Source organism: Hydractinia symbiolongicarpus, chromosome 9, assembly GCF_029227915.1.
Source record: "Hydractinia symbiolongicarpus strain clone_291-10 chromosome 9, HSymV2.1, whole genome shotgun sequence".
Taxonomy (NCBI): Eukaryota; Metazoa; Cnidaria; class Hydrozoa; order Anthoathecata; family Hydractiniidae; genus Hydractinia; species Hydractinia symbiolongicarpus.
Window position 1 is genome coordinate 7,327,476 of NC_079883.1, and position 19,967 is coordinate 7,347,442.

Here is a 19,967-nt window from a genome sequence, read left to right on the forward strand (position 1 = left end):
ATAATGTGCTTAAGAACACTAGCCTACATTTAAAATACTTCCCCATGTGTGTGTGGATTAGCTTCACTTTTCATACGTATTATTAGCTGTACTTGCAGAAAAGACAAGTACATTGATCCATGTTATTGCTTACATTTAACTTAACCCAGCTTTTCACGGAAACACTCCCAGGCAAATTAACCCTACAAAGTATTTCTAAATTTTTTTTGTGTCATATATGACATAGTATCGTATAGCAATAAATGTAACTGTGACAAGACTTTACACATTGTGTAATTTGGAAGCGTGCACAAAGTAATGTTTTAAAAGATTTGTGGCTATAAAAATAGCCGTTTTTGTTGAGCAATGACAACGCTTAACCTCCGAATCCGTAAAGAGTTCTTCCTTGACGTTTTAAGGCATAAACAACATCCATAGCGGTAACGGTCTTGCGTTTAGCGTGCTCTGTGTAGGTTACAGCATCACGAATAACATTCTCTAAGAAAACCTTCAGTACACCTCTGGTTTCCTCATAGATAAGGCCAGAGATACGTTTGACACCACCTCGTCGAGCAAGACGCCGAATAGCAGGTTTTGTGATTCCCTGAATGTTATCACGAAGAATTTTTCGGTGACGTTTAGCACCTCCTTTTCCCAATCCTTTACCTCCTTTTCCGCGTCCAGACATATTGATATAGTTGCGTACAGAACGAGTACAAAAACAACGTTTGAGTTAACAGAATTCAGACAGCTTTAAAAAGAGGCCATAAAATTACCTACTGCTCGTGGAAACACCCTAATTAACCAATAGAGTTGCGTCATTACAAAATGTTCCGAACATTTTGTACATTTTTTTAAGTAAAACTGTAGTTTTTTTAAAAATTCGTGGTCTTAATGTTTCAGTAAGGCAATAAATTTGGCATCGTTGGAATTCGCCAAACCTTCTGCTACTTACTAAAAAAAAAAAAAGTCAAAAGCTTTTGTGTATCAGAAGATACAGCCGTTTTCCCGTAGCCAAAAAACACAGATTTTATAAAAATGTTAAAGTAATGAGCGTAATGTCATTATGCAGCCAATCAGAAATTACTTTCTTAGCACCAATCAAATGGTTTGTTTTGAACCTTAGCTGTCAATCAATATGAGAAATAAAACTTTGGCGCGATAGTGCATTTTAGACCGTCTTGTGTATCCGTACTACATCGACTTCTTAAAATATGGCTCGTACAAAGCAAACTGCACGTAAATCTACTGGAGGAAAGGCTCCACGAAAACAACTCGCCACTAAAGCTGCGAGGAAAAGCGCACCAGCTACTGGAGGAGTGAAAAAACCACATCGTTACAGACCTGGTACAGTTGCTCTCAGAGAAATCAGAAGATACCAGAAGTCAACCGAGCTCTTGATCCGCAAGTTGCCTTTCCAGCGTCTTGTGCGAGAAATTGCTCAGGACTTCAAAACAGATCTGCGATTCCAGAGCACAGCCGTTATGGCTCTGCAAGAGGCTTCTGAAGCGTACCTTGTTGGCTTGTTCGAGGATACTAACTTGTGTGCCATTCACGCAAAACGAGTTACAATCATGCCTAAAGACATCCAGTTGGCAAGAAGAATTCGTGGGGAACGTGCCTAAGCATCTTACCAAACAAAAAACGGCTATTTTTATAGCCACACATCCATAAAAAATATTACGGCTAGCTTTTTATATCAAACTTTGTCCTGCTTTCTGTTTAAATTTTATGCTACATAAAAATTTTATGCTACATAAAGTTTGACAATGTTAAAAATATGAAGGGCAAGAAAAGTAAAAGCAAGAAAATAAGAAATTTAAAAACGAAAATACTTAAACTTAGGGAATCTAATCTTAAATTTACTCTTTTTTAACTGTTTAAGTGACTTAAACAAGTTTAACTTTGTACCAAGATAATGTTTTTTTGTAAATGTGTGGCTATAAAAATAGCCGTTTGTTAATGTAATAGCCAGATACACACAAATTATTTTTTTGCGGTCTTCTTTGCTGCCTTTTTGGGAGTCTTTTTGACCTTCTTTGCTGCAGGTTTTTTAGCAACAGGCTTCTTTGTGGGTTTCTTAGCTGCTGGTTTCTTAGCCGAGGCTTTCTTTGTGGCAGGCTTCTTTGCTGCTTTCTTTGGCGTGCTCTTCTTTGCTGGCTTCTTTTTTGGTGTACTTTTCTTTGCAGTAGGCTTCTTTGCCGTTGGCTTTTTTGCTGCGGCCTTTTTCTTAGGTTTTTCTTTTTTTACCTGACCTAGCTTGAATGATCCAGAAGCACCAGTGCCTTTAGTTTGAATCAAATCGCCTGATGTTACTCCTCGTTTAAGAGCCATTTTCAGATGATGATCTGAGTTTTCAGCAACTTTGTAATTTGCATGAATATATTTTGTAATAGCTTGGCGAGATGAACCACCGCGTTCCTTTAGGGTAGCGATAGCAGCCTTGATCATGTCCACATATTTAGGGTGATCAGCTGTCTTCTTTGCAGCAGGTTTCTTCTTGGGTGCGATTTTCTTTGGAGAAGCTGCTTCACTCATTTTTAATGTTTTCTTACAACAATCCAACGATAAACGATGCTTGTTATCACAGTAGAAGTATACTAAACATTACCGTGTAAATGAGATATAATTTAAGACGGTGCGAAGTATGCGGACGTAAAAGTACCACTCCCGGGAATTGATTTGGCGCGAAAACAGAAATGTGTGTTTCTGTACATCGTATAATGTCCGTTTTGGGTGCCGCGACTATGCGAAAGCATGTTAATTTTTATTTGTAGTACGACGCAATAGTCTGCAAGAGAAGCTGCTGGAGTTTGAGGTCTTCAGCATTACATCTAGTCTGTTAATTTGGGCTTCTTCCGCGCTCGTGTTAGGATTTTCATAAAGCGTTCTTTGGTTTGCGTTGCGTATGTCGGCCTACATCATCGACACGGCCTGTTTCCGGCTATTAGGAGCAATTCATATATTGGGCACTGCGTTTCGACTTTTTTATTAGACCACAGTAAAAAAATTCACTCACAGAAGTCCCTTTCTTTCATGGCTACAAACACGAAGAATTCTGTCGTAAGTAAAACGAATGCGCAAGCCAAAATGACGATGGGGCGAAGTCATAAGCATGGCCCTGTGGCCCAATGGATAAGGCATCTGACTACGAATCAGGGGATTCCAGGTTCGACTCCTGGCAGGGTCGCACTGTCGCATTTCGGCTGCATGGTCTACTGTGTAACGCGCGCGCACGTTCTGGCGTAATGCGTTGATAAACGGAATGTACGCAGACATATTGGAAAGTAATATCACGCACTTAGTATCGTCGCCTTTGTTAGCATTCATGTAAGTTACCATCCACTCGCTACAGTCGCTCTCCATCCTACGGCTAAATCAACAGCCGTGATTTTTACTATGTCGCCGTCCATCCGTACGCGGTGACAGTTGTAAGCTTTACAGTAACGTGACATGCTCCACAAGCAGTTACGGTGTGTGGACGATGCCTATCATGGCAACGCTTGTTCTTTATCGCTTCTCGGCCTAATGGCTAAGATCAAGTGTAGTATCTGTTCTTATCAGTTTAATATCTGGTAGGCCATTCTCTGAATGGTCAGTATATTAATCTGATTTTTGGCCTTGGGTCATGGAGGTGGATTCATTCACGCCGTGACCACGGGTTGCCTTGGTGTTGCACTATTACCGATGGCGGCCCACATAAGCAATAAAAGAATAATAGCAGTCCTCTTTCCGACGGCACTCTGCATAGTCTACGGCGGGAACAAAACGCGTACACTGGGGGAGAATACAGCCTATGCCCCGCGACACGGCAGTTTATAACACACTCAAGCCACAAGCATTAACAAACTTTGAAGGGTACCCTCATGCTACGGTGCAGTTCCAACTCATACTTACCTGACGGGGAAGTAAAGACTGATCAATGAGGGTTTTCTTCCAGAGTGAGGCTCTTGCATTGCACTACGCTTGGGCTGACCTCTGCGATTACTGCAAACGTCAGTAACTCGACCGTACAATTTCTGGTAGTGGGGGCCTGCGTCCGCGCTCGCCCCCTCCTTAAGTCAAAATGAATGAGCTTAGAAAAGTTGCGCGGCCAAATGTCGGTGGTGACTTAAACGCTAAGGTAAAACCTCGCTTGGCTGTTACGAAACGTGATTGCGATATAAGTCCTCGGAAGGCGGCGGAATTTTATTTTATTTGCCATTCCGTCAGGGTTATTGGATGATCGGCAATAGATCGAGTTTGTATGCATTTGAAAGCTCTTTTTTCTCGTACTATCACCTGAAAATGTCGTAGGAAAATGTCATAGGAAACACTTTCAACAACCGCCACGTTCCTTAATTGTTATAACAAGAAATATATCACAGCAAATGAAAATGAAAAGCCTACGACACCGGGAGTTCCCAGGCGGTCCCCCATCCAAGTACTATCCCGGCCCGACGATGCTTAACTTCCGTGATCAGACGAGAACGGGTGTGTTCATCGTGGTATGGCCGTAGACATTAGTAGGTGCAAATACGTGCAATTTATTTTGACGTTGTGATCAAATTTTTTTATTTAATTTCTTTGAGTTACTTAGGACAAGGCGTATGCATGGATTATCTATTAGACTTTAAGGTTATAGTTTTGTGAAAAAAACAATGTTTTTTTAAAGATGTGTGGCTATAAAAATAGCCGTTGTTTTCTGAGTGTAGCGGTTTACTTCTTCTGTCCTTTGTCGTTCTTCTTTGGGAGTAAGACAGCTTGAATGTTTGGCAAAACACCACCAGCTGCAATGGTTACACCGCTCAAAAGTTTGTTTAATTCTTCATCATTACGAACAGCCAATTGTAAATGTCTTGGAATAATCCTAGCTTTTTTGTTGTCTCTTGCTGCGTTACCAGCCAACTCCAATATCTCAGCAGATAAATATTCCAAGACGGCTGCTAAGTAAACTGGTGCTCCAGATCCAATTCGGTTAGCATAGTGCCCTCTACGAAGGAATCTATGCACTCTACCGACTGGAAATTGAAGTCCAGCTCTTGAGGATCTTGTCTTGGCTTTAGCCTTAGCTTTTCCACCTTTTCCACGTCCAGACATAACTGCGATTTGATTTGTAAGTTAATACAAAAACGTACGAATATTTAACGTAAGTGTTAACGAAATAAACTTTACTCGTTTTTTCATCATAAAAATAGGATCGAAATCATGTTTTTTTAACCAATCATAATTAAGTATTAAACAAAAGATTTTTTTTTTAACCAATTAAATTGCGTATCGGCGTTTTCGGATCGAATTCGATCCGATTTTTTTACTTATAAACAAAAAGTTTTGACTTGCAGTTTAATGCTTATTTACAAGTTAAGTAGCAAAAATTTTTAACCATGTCTGACGCAGCAGCTAAAGGAGGAAAACAGGCACCTAAAGTAGCCAAGAAAGGTGAAAAAAGAGCCGGCAAAAAAGGAGGAAAGATTGGTGGAACTGGTGAAAAGAAACGCAAGAGAAAGAGAAAGGAAAGTTATGCTATTTACATCTACAATGTTTTGAAACAAGTTCACCCAGATGTCGGAGTTTCAAGCAAAGCTATGAGCATCATGAACTCATTTGTCAACGACATCTTTGAGCGCATTGCTTCCGAAGCTTCGCGTTTGGCTCTTCAAAACAAAAAGTCGACCATCTCTTCTCGTGAAATTCAAACCGCAGTACGTCTTCTCTTGCCTGGAGAACTTGCAAAACACGCAGTCAGTGAAGGAACAAAAGCCGTCACAAAATACACAAGCAGCAAGTAAACCAACGTCTACCAAACACAAACGGTCTTTTTTAAGACCACACATCTTTAAAAAAACATTTACTTGGCGTCACTACAAGTTAACCGAAGTTAATAAAACTTCTAAATAATGTGCTTAAGAACACTAGCCTACATTTAAAATACTTCCCCATGTGTGTGTGGATTAGCTTCACTTTTCATACGTATTATTAGCTGTACTTGCAGAAAAGACAAGTACATTGATCCATGTTATTGCTTACATTTAACTTAACCCAGCTTTTCACGGAAACACTCCCAGGCAAATTAACCCTACAAAGTATTTCTAAATTTTTTTTGTGTCATATATGACATAGTATCGTATAGCAATAAATGTAACTGTGACAAGACTTTACACATTGTGTAATTTGGAAGCGTGCACAAAGTAATGTTTTAAAAGATTTGTGGCTATAAAAATAGCCGTTTTTGTTGAGCAATGACAACGCTTAACCTCCGAATCCGTAAAGAGTTCTTCCTTGACGTTTTAAGGCATAAACAACATCCATAGCGGTAACGGTCTTGCGTTTAGCGTGCTCTGTGTAGGTTACAGCATCACGAATAACATTCTCTAAGAAAACCTTCAGTACACCTCTGGTTTCCTCATAGATAAGGCCAGAGATACGTTTGACACCACCTCGTCGAGCAAGACGCCGAATAGCAGGTTTTGTGATTCCCTGAATGTTATCACGAAGAATTTTTCGGTGACGTTTAGCACCTCCTTTTCCCAATCCTTTACCTCCTTTTCCGCGTCCAGACATATTGATATAGTTGCGTACAGAACGAGTACAAAAACAACGTTTGAGTTAACAGAATTCAGACAGCTTTAAAAAGAGGCCATAAAATTACCTACTGCTCGTGGAAACACCCTAATTAACCAATAGAGTTGCGTCATTACAAAATGTTCCGAACATTTTGTACATTTTTTTAAGTAAAACTGTAGTTTTTTTAAAAATTCGTGGTCTTAATGTTTCAGTAAGGCAATAAATTTGGCATCGTTGGAATTCGCCAAACCTTCTGCTACTTACTAAAAAAAAAAAAAGTCAAAAGCTTTTGTGTATCAGAAGATACAGCCGTTTTCCCGTAGCCAAAAAACACAGATTTTATAAAAATGTTAAAGTAATGAGCGTAATGTCATTATGCAGCCAATCAGAAATTACTTTCTTAGCACCAATCAAATGGTTTGTTTTGAACCTTAGCTGTCAATCAATATGAGAAATAAAACTTTGGCGCGATAGTGCATTTTAGACCGTCTTGTGTATCCGTACTACATCGACTTCTTAAAATATGGCTCGTACAAAGCAAACTGCACGTAAATCTACTGGAGGAAAGGCTCCACGAAAACAACTCGCCACTAAAGCTGCGAGGAAAAGCGCACCAGCTACTGGAGGAGTGAAAAAACCACATCGTTACAGACCTGGTACAGTTGCTCTCAGAGAAATCAGAAGATACCAGAAGTCAACCGAGCTCTTGATCCGCAAGTTGCCTTTCCAGCGTCTTGTGCGAGAAATTGCTCAGGACTTCAAAACAGATCTGCGATTCCAGAGCACAGCCGTTATGGCTCTGCAAGAGGCTTCTGAAGCGTACCTTGTTGGCTTGTTCGAGGATACTAACTTGTGTGCCATTCACGCAAAACGAGTTACAATCATGCCTAAAGACATCCAGTTGGCAAGAAGAATTCGTGGGGAACGTGCCTAAGCATCTTACCAAACAAAAAACGGCTATTTTTATAGCCACACATCCATAAAAAATATTACGGCTAGCTTTTTATATCAAACTTTGTCCTGCTTTCTGTTTAAATTTTATGCTACATAAAAATTTTATGCTACATAAAGTTTGACAATGTTAAAAATATGAAGGGCAAGAAAAGTAAAAGCAAGAAAATAAGAAATTTAAAAACGAAAATACTTAAACTTAGGGAATCTAATCTTAAATTTACTCTTTTTTAACTGTTTAAGTGACTTAAACAAGTTTAACTTTGTACCAAGATAATGTTTTTTTGTAAATGTGTGGCTATAAAAATAGCCGTTTGTTAATGTAATAGCCAGATACACACAAATTATTTTTTTGCGGTCTTCTTTGCTGCCTTTTTGGGAGTCTTTTTGACCTTCTTTGCTGCAGGTTTTTTAGCAACAGGCTTCTTTGTGGGTTTCTTAGCTGCTGGTTTCTTAGCCGAGGCTTTCTTTGTGGCAGGCTTCTTTGCTGCTTTCTTTGGCGTGCTCTTCTTTGCTGGCTTCTTTTTTGGTGTACTTTTCTTTGCAGTAGGCTTCTTTGCCGTTGGCTTTTTTGCTGCGGCCTTTTTCTTAGGTTTTTCTTTTTTTACCTGACCTAGCTTGAATGATCCAGAAGCACCAGTGCCTTTAGTTTGAATCAAATCGCCTGATGTTACTCCTCGTTTAAGAGCCATTTTCAGATGATGATCTGAGTTTTCAGCAACTTTGTAATTTGCATGAATATATTTTGTAATAGCTTGGCGAGATGAACCACCGCGTTCCTTTAGGGTAGCGATAGCAGCCTTGATCATGTCCACATATTTAGGGTGATCAGCTGTCTTCTTTGCAGCAGGTTTCTTCTTGGGTGCGATTTTCTTTGGAGAAGCTGCTTCACTCATTTTTAATGTTTTCTTACAACAATCCAACGATAAACGATGCTTGTTATCACAGTAGAAGTATACTAAACATTACCGTGTAAATGAGATATAATTTAAGACGGTGCGAAGTATGCGGACGTAAAAGTACCACTCCCGGGAATTGATTTGGCGCGAAAACAGAAATGTGTGTTTCTGTACATCGTATAATGTCCGTTTTGGGTGCCGCGACTATGCGAAAGCATGTTAATTTTTATTTGTAGTACGACGCAATAGTCTGCAAGAGAAGCTGCTGGAGTTTGAGGTCTTCAGCATTACATCTAGTCTGTTAATTTGGGCTTCTTCCGCGCTCGTGTTAGGATTTTCATAAAGCGTTCTTTGGTTTGCGTTGCGTATGTCGGCCTACATCATCGACACGGCCTGTTTCCGGCTATTAGGAGCAATTCATATATTGGGCACTGCGTTTCGACTTTTTTATTAGACCACAGTAAAAAAATTCACTCACAGAAGTCCCTTTCTTTCATGGCTACAAACACGAAGAATTCTGTCGTAAGTAAAACGAATGCGCAAGCCAAAATGACGATGGGGCGAAGTCATAAGCATGGCCCTGTGGCCCAATGGATAAGGCATCTGACTACGAATCAGGGGATTCCAGGTTCGACTCCTGGCAGGGTCGCACTGTCGCATTTCGGCTGCATGGTCTACTGTGTAACGCGCGCGCACGTTCTGGCGTAATGCGTTGATAAACGGAATGTACGCAGACATATTGGAAAGTAATATCACGCACTTAGTATCGTCGCCTTTGTTAGCATTCATGTAAGTTACCATCCACTCGCTACAGTCGCTCTCCATCCTACGGCTAAATCAACAGCCGTGATTTTTACTATGTCGCCGTCCATCCGTACGCGGTGACAGTTGTAAGCTTTACAGTAACGTGACATGCTCCACAAGCAGTTACGGTGTGTGGACGATGCCTATCATGGCAACGCTTGTTCTTTATCGCTTCTCGGCCTAATGGCTAAGATCAAGTGTAGTATCTGTTCTTATCAGTTTAATATCTGGTAGGCCATTCTCTGAATGGTCAGTATATTAATCTGATTTTTGGCCTTGGGTCATGGAGGTGGATTCATTCACGCCGTGACCACGGGTTGCCTTGGTGTTGCACTATTACCGATGGCGGCCCACATAAGCAATAAAAGAATAATAGCAGTCCTCTTTCCGACGGCACTCTGCATAGTCTACGGCGGGAACAAAACGCGTACACTGGGGGAGAATACAGCCTATGCCCCGCGACACGGCAGTTTATAACACACTCAAGCCACAAGCATTAACAAACTTTGAAGGGTACCCTCATGCTACGGTGCAGTTCCAACTCATACTTACCTGACGGGGAAGTAAAGACTGATCAATGAGGGTTTTCTTCCAGAGTGAGGCTCTTGCATTGCACTACGCTTGGGCTGACCTCTGCGATTACTGCAAACGTCAGTAACTCGACCGTACAATTTCTGGTAGTGGGGGCCTGCGTCCGCGCTCGCCCCCTCCTTAAGTCAAAATGAATGAGCTTAGAAAAGTTGCGCGGCCAAATGTCGGTGGTGACTTAAACGCTAAGGTAAAACCTCGCTTGGCTGTTACGAAACGTGATTGCGATATAAGTCCTCGGAAGGCGGCGGAATTTTATTTTATTTGCCATTCCGTCAGGGTTATTGGATGATCGGCAATAGATCGAGTTTGTATGCATTTGAAAGCTCTTTTTTCTCGTACTATCACCTGAAAATGTCGTAGGAAAATGTCATAGGAAACACTTTCAACAACCGCCACGTTCCTTAATTGTTATAACAAGAAATATATCACAGCAAATGAAAATGAAAAGCCTACGACACCGGGAGTTCCCAGGCGGTCCCCCATCCAAGTACTATCCCGGCCCGACGATGCTTAACTTCCGTGATCAGACGAGAACGGGTGTGTTCATCGTGGTATGGCCGTAGACATTAGTAGGTGCAAATACGTGCAATTTATTTTGACGTTGTGATCAAATTTTTTTATTTAATTTCTTTGAGTTACTTAGGACAAGGCGTATGCATGGATTATCTATTAGACTTTAAGGTTATAGTTTTGTGAAAAAAACAATGTTTTTTTAAAGATGTGTGGCTATAAAAATAGCCGTTGTTTTCTGAGTGTAGCGGTTTACTTCTTCTGTCCTTTGTCGTTCTTCTTTGGGAGTAAGACAGCTTGAATGTTTGGCAAAACACCACCAGCTGCAATGGTTACACCGCTCAAAAGTTTGTTTAATTCTTCATCATTACGAACAGCCAATTGTAAATGTCTTGGAATAATCCTAGCTTTTTTGTTGTCTCTTGCTGCGTTACCAGCCAACTCCAATATCTCAGCAGATAAATATTCCAAGACGGCTGCTAAGTAAACTGGTGCTCCAGATCCAATTCGGTTAGCATAGTGCCCTCTACGAAGGAATCTATGCACTCTACCGACTGGAAATTGAAGTCCAGCTCTTGAGGATCTTGTCTTGGCTTTAGCCTTAGCTTTTCCACCTTTTCCACGTCCAGACATAACTGCGATTTGATTTGTAAGTTAATACAAAAACGTACGAATATTTAACGTAAGTGTTAACGAAATAAACTTTACTCGTTTTTTCATCATAAAAATAGGATCGAAATCATGTTTTTTTAACCAATCATAATTAAGTATTAAACAAAAGATTTTTTTTTTAACCAATTAAATTGCGTATCGGCGTTTTCGGATCGAATTCGATCCGATTTTTTTACTTATAAACAAAAAGTTTTGACTTGCAGTTTAATGCTTATTTACAAGTTAAGTAGCAAAAATTTTTAACCATGTCTGACGCAGCAGCTAAAGGAGGAAAACAGGCACCTAAAGTAGCCAAGAAAGGTGAAAAAAGAGCCGGCAAAAAAGGAGGAAAGATTGGTGGAACTGGTGAAAAGAAACGCAAGAGAAAGAGAAAGGAAAGTTATGCTATTTACATCTACAATGTTTTGAAACAAGTTCACCCAGATGTCGGAGTTTCAAGCAAAGCTATGAGCATCATGAACTCATTTGTCAACGACATCTTTGAGCGCATTGCTTCCGAAGCTTCGCGTTTGGCTCTTCAAAACAAAAAGTCGACCATCTCTTCTCGTGAAATTCAAACCGCAGTACGTCTTCTCTTGCCTGGAGAACTTGCAAAACACGCAGTCAGTGAAGGAACAAAAGCCGTCACAAAATACACAAGCAGCAAGTAAACCAACGTCTACCAAACACAAACGGTCTTTTTTAAGACCACACATCTTTAAAAAAACATTTACTTGGCGTCACTACAAGTTAACCGAAGTTAATAAAACTTCTAAATAATGTGCTTAAGAACACTAGCCTACATTTAAAATACTTCCCCATGTGTGTGTGGATTAGCTTCACTTTTCATACGTATTATTAGCTGTACTTGCAGAAAAGACAAGTACATTGATCCATGTTATTGCTTACATTTAACTTAACCCAGCTTTTCACGGAAACACTCCCAGGCAAATTAACCCTACAAAGTATTTCTAAATTTTTTTTGTGTCATATATGACATAGTATCGTATAGCAATAAATGTAACTGTGACAAGACTTTACACATTGTGTAATTTGGAAGCGTGCACAAAGTAATGTTTTAAAAGATTTGTGGCTATAAAAATAGCCGTTTTTGTTGAGCAATGACAACGCTTAACCTCCGAATCCGTAAAGAGTTCTTCCTTGACGTTTTAAGGCATAAACAACATCCATAGCGGTAACGGTCTTGCGTTTAGCGTGCTCTGTGTAGGTTACAGCATCACGAATAACATTCTCTAAGAAAACCTTCAGTACACCTCTGGTTTCCTCATAGATAAGGCCAGAGATACGTTTGACACCACCTCGTCGAGCAAGACGCCGAATAGCAGGTTTTGTGATTCCCTGAATGTTATCACGAAGAATTTTTCGGTGACGTTTAGCACCTCCTTTTCCCAATCCTTTACCTCCTTTTCCGCGTCCAGACATATTGATATAGTTGCGTACAGAACGAGTACAAAAACAACGTTTGAGTTAACAGAATTCAGACAGCTTTAAAAAGAGGCCATAAAATTACCTACTGCTCGTGGAAACACCCTAATTAACCAATAGAGTTGCGTCATTACAAAATGTTCCGAACATTTTGTACATTTTTTTAAGTAAAACTGTAGTTTTTTTAAAAATTCGTGGTCTTAATGTTTCAGTAAGGCAATAAATTTGGCATCGTTGGAATTCGCCAAACCTTCTGCTACTTACTAAAAAAAAAAAAAGTCAAAAGCTTTTGTGTATCAGAAGATACAGCCGTTTTCCCGTAGCCAAAAAACACAGATTTTATAAAAATGTTAAAGTAATGAGCGTAATGTCATTATGCAGCCAATCAGAAATTACTTTCTTAGCACCAATCAAATGGTTTGTTTTGAACCTTAGCTGTCAATCAATATGAGAAATAAAACTTTGGCGCGATAGTGCATTTTAGACCGTCTTGTGTATCCGTACTACATCGACTTCTTAAAATATGGCTCGTACAAAGCAAACTGCACGTAAATCTACTGGAGGAAAGGCTCCACGAAAACAACTCGCCACTAAAGCTGCGAGGAAAAGCGCACCAGCTACTGGAGGAGTGAAAAAACCACATCGTTACAGACCTGGTACAGTTGCTCTCAGAGAAATCAGAAGATACCAGAAGTCAACCGAGCTCTTGATCCGCAAGTTGCCTTTCCAGCGTCTTGTGCGAGAAATTGCTCAGGACTTCAAAACAGATCTGCGATTCCAGAGCACAGCCGTTATGGCTCTGCAAGAGGCTTCTGAAGCGTACCTTGTTGGCTTGTTCGAGGATACTAACTTGTGTGCCATTCACGCAAAACGAGTTACAATCATGCCTAAAGACATCCAGTTGGCAAGAAGAATTCGTGGGGAACGTGCCTAAGCATCTTACCAAACAAAAAACGGCTATTTTTATAGCCACACATCCATAAAAAATATTACGGCTAGCTTTTTATATCAAACTTTGTCCTGCTTTCTGTTTAAATTTTATGCTACATAAAAATTTTATGCTACATAAAGTTTGACAATGTTAAAAATATGAAGGGCAAGAAAAGTAAAAGCAAGAAAATAAGAAATTTAAAAACGAAAATACTTAAACTTAGGGAATCTAATCTTAAATTTACTCTTTTTTAACTGTTTAAGTGACTTAAACAAGTTTAACTTTGTACCAAGATAATGTTTTTTTGTAAATGTGTGGCTATAAAAATAGCCGTTTGTTAATGTAATAGCCAGATACACACAAATTATTTTTTTGCGGTCTTCTTTGCTGCCTTTTTGGGAGTCTTTTTGACCTTCTTTGCTGCAGGTTTTTTAGCAACAGGCTTCTTTGTGGGTTTCTTAGCTGCTGGTTTCTTAGCCGAGGCTTTCTTTGTGGCAGGCTTCTTTGCTGCTTTCTTTGGCGTGCTCTTCTTTGCTGGCTTCTTTTTTGGTGTACTTTTCTTTGCAGTAGGCTTCTTTGCCGTTGGCTTTTTTGCTGCGGCCTTTTTCTTAGGTTTTTCTTTTTTTACCTGACCTAGCTTGAATGATCCAGAAGCACCAGTGCCTTTAGTTTGAATCAAATCGCCTGATGTTACTCCTCGTTTAAGAGCCATTTTCAGATGATGATCTGAGTTTTCAGCAACTTTGTAATTTGCATGAATATATTTTGTAATAGCTTGGCGAGATGAACCACCGCGTTCCTTTAGGGTAGCGATAGCAGCCTTGATCATGTCCACATATTTAGGGTGATCAGCTGTCTTCTTTGCAGCAGGTTTCTTCTTGGGTGCGATTTTCTTTGGAGAAGCTGCTTCACTCATTTTTAATGTTTTCTTACAACAATCCAACGATAAACGATGCTTGTTATCACAGTAGAAGTATACTAAACATTACCGTGTAAATGAGATATAATTTAAGACGGTGCGAAGTATGCGGACGTAAAAGTACCACTCCCGGGAATTGATTTGGCGCGAAAACAGAAATGTGTGTTTCTGTACATCGTATAATGTCCGTTTTGGGTGCCGCGACTATGCGAAAGCATGTTAATTTTATTTGTAGTACGACGCAATAGTCTGCAAGAGAAGCTGCTGGAGTTTGAGGTCTTCAGCATTACATCTAGTCTGTTAATTTGGGCTTCTTCCGCGCTCGTGTTAGGATTTTCATAAAGCGTTCTTTGGTTTGCGTTGCGTATGTCGGCCTACATCATCGACACGGCCTGTTTCCGGCTATTAGGAGCAATTCATATATTGGGCACTGCGTTTCGACTTTTTTATTAGACCACAGTAAAAAAATTCACTCACAGAAGTCCCTTTCTTTCATGGCTACAAACACGAAGAATTCTGTCGTAAGTAAAACGAATGCGCAAGCCAAAATGACGATGGGGCGAAGTCATAAGCATGGCCCTGTGGCCCAATGGATAAGGCATCTGACTACGAATCAGGGGATTCCAGGTTCGACTCCTGGCAGGGTCGCACTGTCGCATTTCGGCTGCATGGTCTACTGTGTAACGCGCGCGCACGTTCTGGCGTAATGCGTTGATAAACGGAATGTACGCAGACATATTGGAAAGTAATATCACGCACTTAGTATCGTCGCCTTTGTTAGCATTCATGTAAGTTACCATCCACTCGCTACAGTCGCTCTCCATCCTACGGCTAAATCAACAGCCGTGATTTTTACTATGTCGCCGTCCATCCGTACGCGGTGACAGTTGTAAGCTTTACAGTAACGTGACATGCTCCACAAGCAGTTACGGTGTGTGGACGATGCCTATCATGGCAACGCTTGTTCTTTATCGCTTCTCGGCCTAATGGCTAAGATCAAGTGTAGTATCTGTTCTTATCAGTTTAATATCTGGTAGGCCATTCTCTGAATGGTCAGTATATTAATCTGATTTTTGGCCTTGGGTCATGGAGGTGGATTCATTCACGCCGTGACCACGGGTTGCCTTGGTGTTGCACTATTACCGATGGCGGCCCACATAAGCAATAAAAGAATAATAGCAGTCCTCTTTCCGACGGCACTCTGCATAGTCTACGGCGGGAACAAAACGCGTACACTGGGGGAGAATACAGCCTATGCCCCGCGACACGGCAGTTTATAACACACTCAAGCCACAAGCATTAACAAACTTTGAAGGGTACCCTCATGCTACGGTGCAGTTCCAACTCATACTTACCTGACGGGGAAGTAAAGACTGATCAATGAGGGTTTTCTTCCAGAGTGAGGCTCTTGCATTGCACTACGCTTGGGCTGACCTCTGCGATTACTGCAAACGTCAGTAACTCGACCGTACAATTTCTGGTAGTGGGGGCCTGCGTCCGCGCTCGCCCCCTCCTTAAGTCAAAATGAATGAGCTTAGAAAAGTTGCGCGGCCAAATGTCGGTGGTGACTTAAACGCTAAGGTAAAACCTCGCTTGGCTGTTACGAAACGTGATTGCGATATAAGTCCTCGGAAGGCGGCGGAATTTTATTTTATTTGCCATTCCGTCAGGGTTATTGGATGATCGGCAATAGATCGAGTTTGTATGCATTTGAAAGCTCTTTTTTCTCGTACTATCACCTGAAAATGTCGTAGGAAAATGTCATAGGAAACACTTTCAACAACCGCCACGTTCCTTAATTGTTATAACAAGAAATATATCACAGCAAATGAAAATGAAAAGCCTACGACACCGGGAGTTCCCAGGCGGTCCCCCATCCAAGTACTATCCCGGCCCGACGATGCTTAACTTCCGTGATCAGACGAGAACGGGTGTGTTCATCGTGGTATGGCCGTAGACATTAGTAGGTGCAAATACGTGCAATTTATTTTGACGTTGTGATCAAATTTTTTTATTTAATTTCTTTGAGTTACTTAGGACAAGGCGTATGCATGGATTATCTATTAGACTTTAAGGTTATAGTTTTGTGAAAAAAACAATGTTTTTTTAAAGATGTGTGGCTATAAAAATAGCCGTTGTTTTCTGAGTGTAGCGGTTTACTTCTTCTGTCCTTTGTCGTTCTTCTTTGGGAGTAAGACAGCTTGAATGTTTGGCAAAACACCACCAGCTGCAATGGTTACACCGCTCAAAAGTTTGTTTAATTCTTCATCATTACGAACAGCCAATTGTAAATGTCTTGGAATAATCCTAGCTTTTTTGTTGTCTCTTGCTGCGTTACCAGCCAACTCCAATATCTCAGCAGATAAATATTCCAAGACGGCTGCTAAGTAAACTGGTGCTCCAGATCCAATTCGGTTAGCATAGTGCCCTCTACGAAGGAATCTATGCACTCTACCGACTGGAAATTGAAGTCCAGCTCTTGAGGATCTTGTCTTGGCTTTAGCCTTAGCTTTTCCACCTTTTCCACGTCCAGACATAACTGCGATTTGATTTGTAAGTTAATACAAAAACGTACGAATATTTAACGTAAGTGTTAACGAAATAAACTTTACTCGTTTTTTCATCATAAAAATAGGATCGAAATCATGTTTTTTTAACCAATCATAATTAAGTATTAAACAAAAGATTTTTTTTTAACCAATTAAATTGCGTATCGGCGTTTTCGGATCGAATTCGATCCGATTTTTTTACTTATAAACAAAAAGTTTTGACTTGCAGTTTAATGCTTATTTACAAGTTAAGTAGCAAAAATTTTTAACCATGTCTGACGCAGCAGCTAAAGGAGGAAAACAGGCACCTAAAGTAGCCAAGAAAGGTGAAAAAAGAGCCGGCAAAAAAGGAGGAAAGATTGGTGGAACTGGTGAAAAGAAACGCAAGAGAAAGAGAAAGGAAAGTTATGCTATTTACATCTACAATGTTTTGAAACAAGTTCACCCAGATGTCGGAGTTTCAAGCAAAGCTATGAGCATCATGAACTCATTTGTCAACGACATCTTTGAGCGCATTGCTTCCGAAGCTTCGCGTTTGGCTCTTCAAAACAAAAAGTCGACCATCTCTTCTCGTGAAATTCAAACCGCAGTACGTCTTCTCTTGCCTGGAGAACTTGCAAAACACGCAGTCAGTGAAGGAACAAAAGCCGTCACAAAATACACAAGCAGCAAGTAAACCAACGTCTACCAAACACAAACGGTCTTTTTTAAGACCACACATCTTTAAAAAAAACATTTACTTGGCGTCACTACAAGTTAACCGAAGTTAATAAAACTTCTAAATAATGTGCTTAAGAACACTAGCCTACATTTAAAATACTTCCCCATGTGTGTGTGGATTAGCTTCACTTTTCATACGTATTATTAGCTGTACTTGCAGAAAAGACAAGTACATTGATCCATGTTATTGCTTACATTTAACTTAACCCAGCTTTTCACGGAAACACTCCCAGGCAAATTAACCCTACAAAGTATTTCTAAATTTTTTTTGTGTCATATATGACATAGTATCGTATAGCAATAAATGTAACTGTGACAAGACTTTACACATTGTGTAATTTGGAAGCGTGCACAAAGTAATGTTTTAAAAGATTTGTGGCTATAAAAATAGCCGTTTTTGTTGAGCAATGACAACGCTTAACCTCCGAATCCGTAAAGAGTTCTTCCTTGACGTTTTAAGGCATAAACAACATCCATAGCGGTAACGGTCTTGCGTTTAGCGTGCTCTGTGTAGGTTACAGCATCACGAATAACATTCTCTAAGAAAACCTTCAGTACACCTCTGGTTTCCTCATAGATAAGGCCAGAGATACGTTTGACACCACCTCGTCGAGCAAGACGCCGAATAGCAGGTTTTGTGATTCCCTGAATGTTATCACGAAGAATTTTTCGGTGACGTTTAGCACCTCCTTTTCCCAATCCTTTACCTCCTTTTCCGCGTCCAGACATATTGATATAGTTGCGTACAGAACGAGTACAAAAACAACGTTTGAGTTAACAGAATTCAGACAGCTTTAAAAAGAGGCCATAAAATTACCTACTGCTCGTGGAAACACCCTAATTAACCAATAGAGTTGCGTCATTACAAAATGTTCCGAACATTTTGTACATTTTTTTAAGTAAAACTGTAGTTTTTTTAAAAATTCGTGGTCTTAATGTTTCAGTAAGGCAATAAATTTGGCATCGTTGGAATTCGCCAAACCTTCTGCTACTTACTAAAAAAAAAAAAGTCAAAAGCTTTTGTGTATCAGAAGATACAGCCGTTTTCCCGTAGCCAAAAAACACAGATTTTATAAAAATGTTAAAGTAATGAGCGTAATGTCATTATGCAGCCAATCAGAAATTACTTTCTTAGCACCAATCAAATGGTTTGTTTTGAACCTTAGCTGTCAATCAATATGAGAAATAAAACTTTGGCGCGATAGTGCATTTTAGACCGTCTTGTGTATCCGTACTACATCGACTTCTTAAAATATGGCTCGTACAAAGCAAACTGCACGTAAATCTACTGGAGGAAAGGCTCCACGAAAACAACTCGCCACTAAAGCTGCGAGGAAAAGCGCACCAGCTACTGGAGGAGTGAAAAAACCACATCGTTACAGACCTGGTACAGTTGCTCTCAGAGAAATCAGAAGATACCAGAAGTCAACCGAGCTCTTGATCCGCAAGTTGCCTTTCCAGCGTCTTGTGCGAGAAATTGCTCAGGACTTCAAAACAGATCTGCGATTCCAGAGCACAGCCGTTATGGCTCTGCAAGAGGCTTCTGAAGCGTACCTTGTTGGCTTGTTCGAGGATACTAACTTGTGTGCCATTCACGCAAAACGAGTTACAATCATGCCTAAAGACATCCAGTTGGCAAGAAGAATTCGTGGGGAACGTGCCTAAGCATCTTACCAAACAAAAAACGGCTATTTTTATAGCCACACATCCATAAAAAATATTACGGCTAGCTTTTTATATCAAACTTTGTCCTGCTTTCTGTTTAAATTTTATGCTACATAAAAATTTTATGCTACATAAAGTTTGACAATGTTAAAAATATGAAGGGCAAGAAAAGTAAAAGCAAGAAAATAAGAAATTTAAAAACGAAAATACTTAAACTTAGGGAATCTAATCTTAAATTTACTCTTTTTTAACTGTTTAAGTGACTTAAACAAGTTTAACTTTGTACCAAGATAATGTTTTTTTGTAAATGTGTGGCTATAAAAATAGCCGTTTGTTAATGTAATAGCCAGATACACACAAATTATTTTTTTGCGGTCTTCTTTGCTGCCTTTTTGGGAGTCTTTTTGACCTTCTTTGCTGCAGGTTTTTTAGCAACAGGCTTCTTTGTGGGTTTCTTAGCTGCTGGTTTCTTAGCCGAGGCTTTCTTTGTGGCAGGCTTCTTTGCTGCTTTCTTTGGCGTGCTCTTCTTTGCTGGCTTCTTTTTGGTGTACTTTTCTTTGCAGTAGGCTTCTTTGCCGTTGGCTTTTTTGCTGCGGCCTTTTTCTTAGGTTTTTCTTTTTTTACCTGACCTAGCTTGAATGATCCAGAAGCACCAGTGCCTTTAGTTTGAATCAAATCGCCTGATGTTACTCCTCGTTTAAGAGCCATTTTCAGATGATGATCTGAGTTTTCAGCAACTTTGTAATTTGCATGAATATATTTTGTAATAGCTTGGCGAGATGAACCACCGCGTTCTTTAGGGTAGCGAT

The 19,967-nt window shown here is 40.1% G+C and overlaps 2 protein-coding genes and 9 non-coding genes across 11 annotated transcripts; 6 read left to right on the forward strand and 5 right to left on the reverse strand.

The window, feature by feature from the left end:
* Positions 1-1,863: 1,863 nt before the first annotated feature.
* On the reverse strand, positions 1,864-3,829 carry LOC130657143 (histone H1-delta-like). The gene has a single exon (XM_057460108.1). The coding sequence runs from the start codon at positions 2,515-2,517 to the stop codon at positions 1,966-1,968; it is 552 nt and encodes a 183-aa protein (XP_057316091.1). The 5' UTR covers positions 2,518-3,829; the 3' UTR covers positions 1,864-1,965.
* Positions 3,492-3,683, forward strand: LOC130660540 (U2 spliceosomal RNA). Its single transcript, XR_008987738.1, has one exon. It is a non-coding gene; the product is annotated as a U2 spliceosomal RNA (small nuclear RNA).
* A 39-nt stretch (positions 3,830-3,868) lies between the features above and the next one.
* LOC130659486 (U1 spliceosomal RNA) lies at positions 3,869-4,033 on the forward strand. Its single transcript, XR_008986691.1, has one exon. It is a non-coding gene; the product is annotated as a U1 spliceosomal RNA (small nuclear RNA).
* Positions 4,034-4,361: 328 nt separating this feature from the next.
* Positions 4,362-4,480, reverse strand: LOC130658301 (5S ribosomal RNA). Its single transcript, XR_008985517.1, has one exon. It is a non-coding gene; the product is annotated as a 5S ribosomal RNA (ribosomal RNA).
* Positions 4,481-7,714: 3,234 nt separating this feature from the next.
* LOC130657146 (histone H1-delta-like) lies at positions 7,715-9,681 on the reverse strand. Its single transcript, XM_057460111.1, has one exon. The coding sequence runs from the start codon at positions 8,367-8,369 to the stop codon at positions 7,818-7,820; it is 552 nt and encodes a 183-aa protein (XP_057316094.1). The 5' UTR covers positions 8,370-9,681; the 3' UTR covers positions 7,715-7,817.
* LOC130660541 (U2 spliceosomal RNA) lies at positions 9,344-9,535 on the forward strand. Its single transcript, XR_008987739.1, has one exon. It is a non-coding gene; the product is annotated as a U2 spliceosomal RNA (small nuclear RNA).
* A 39-nt stretch (positions 9,682-9,720) lies between the features above and the next one.
* On the forward strand, positions 9,721-9,885 carry LOC130659487 (U1 spliceosomal RNA). Its single transcript, XR_008986692.1, has one exon. It is a non-coding gene; the product is annotated as a U1 spliceosomal RNA (small nuclear RNA).
* Positions 9,886-10,213: 328 nt separating this feature from the next.
* LOC130658314 (5S ribosomal RNA) lies at positions 10,214-10,332 on the reverse strand. The gene has a single exon (XR_008985530.1). It is a non-coding gene; the product is annotated as a 5S ribosomal RNA (ribosomal RNA).
* A 4,862-nt stretch (positions 10,333-15,194) lies between these two features.
* Positions 15,195-15,386, forward strand: LOC130660543 (U2 spliceosomal RNA). The gene has a single exon (XR_008987740.1). It is a non-coding gene; the product is annotated as a U2 spliceosomal RNA (small nuclear RNA).
* Positions 15,387-15,571: 185 nt separating this feature from the next.
* Positions 15,572-15,736, forward strand: LOC130659489 (U1 spliceosomal RNA). Its single transcript, XR_008986694.1, has one exon. It is a non-coding gene; the product is annotated as a U1 spliceosomal RNA (small nuclear RNA).
* A 328-nt stretch (positions 15,737-16,064) lies between these two features.
* LOC130658326 (5S ribosomal RNA) lies at positions 16,065-16,183 on the reverse strand. Its single transcript, XR_008985542.1, has one exon. It is a non-coding gene; the product is annotated as a 5S ribosomal RNA (ribosomal RNA).
* Positions 16,184-19,967: the final 3,784 nt, after the last annotated feature.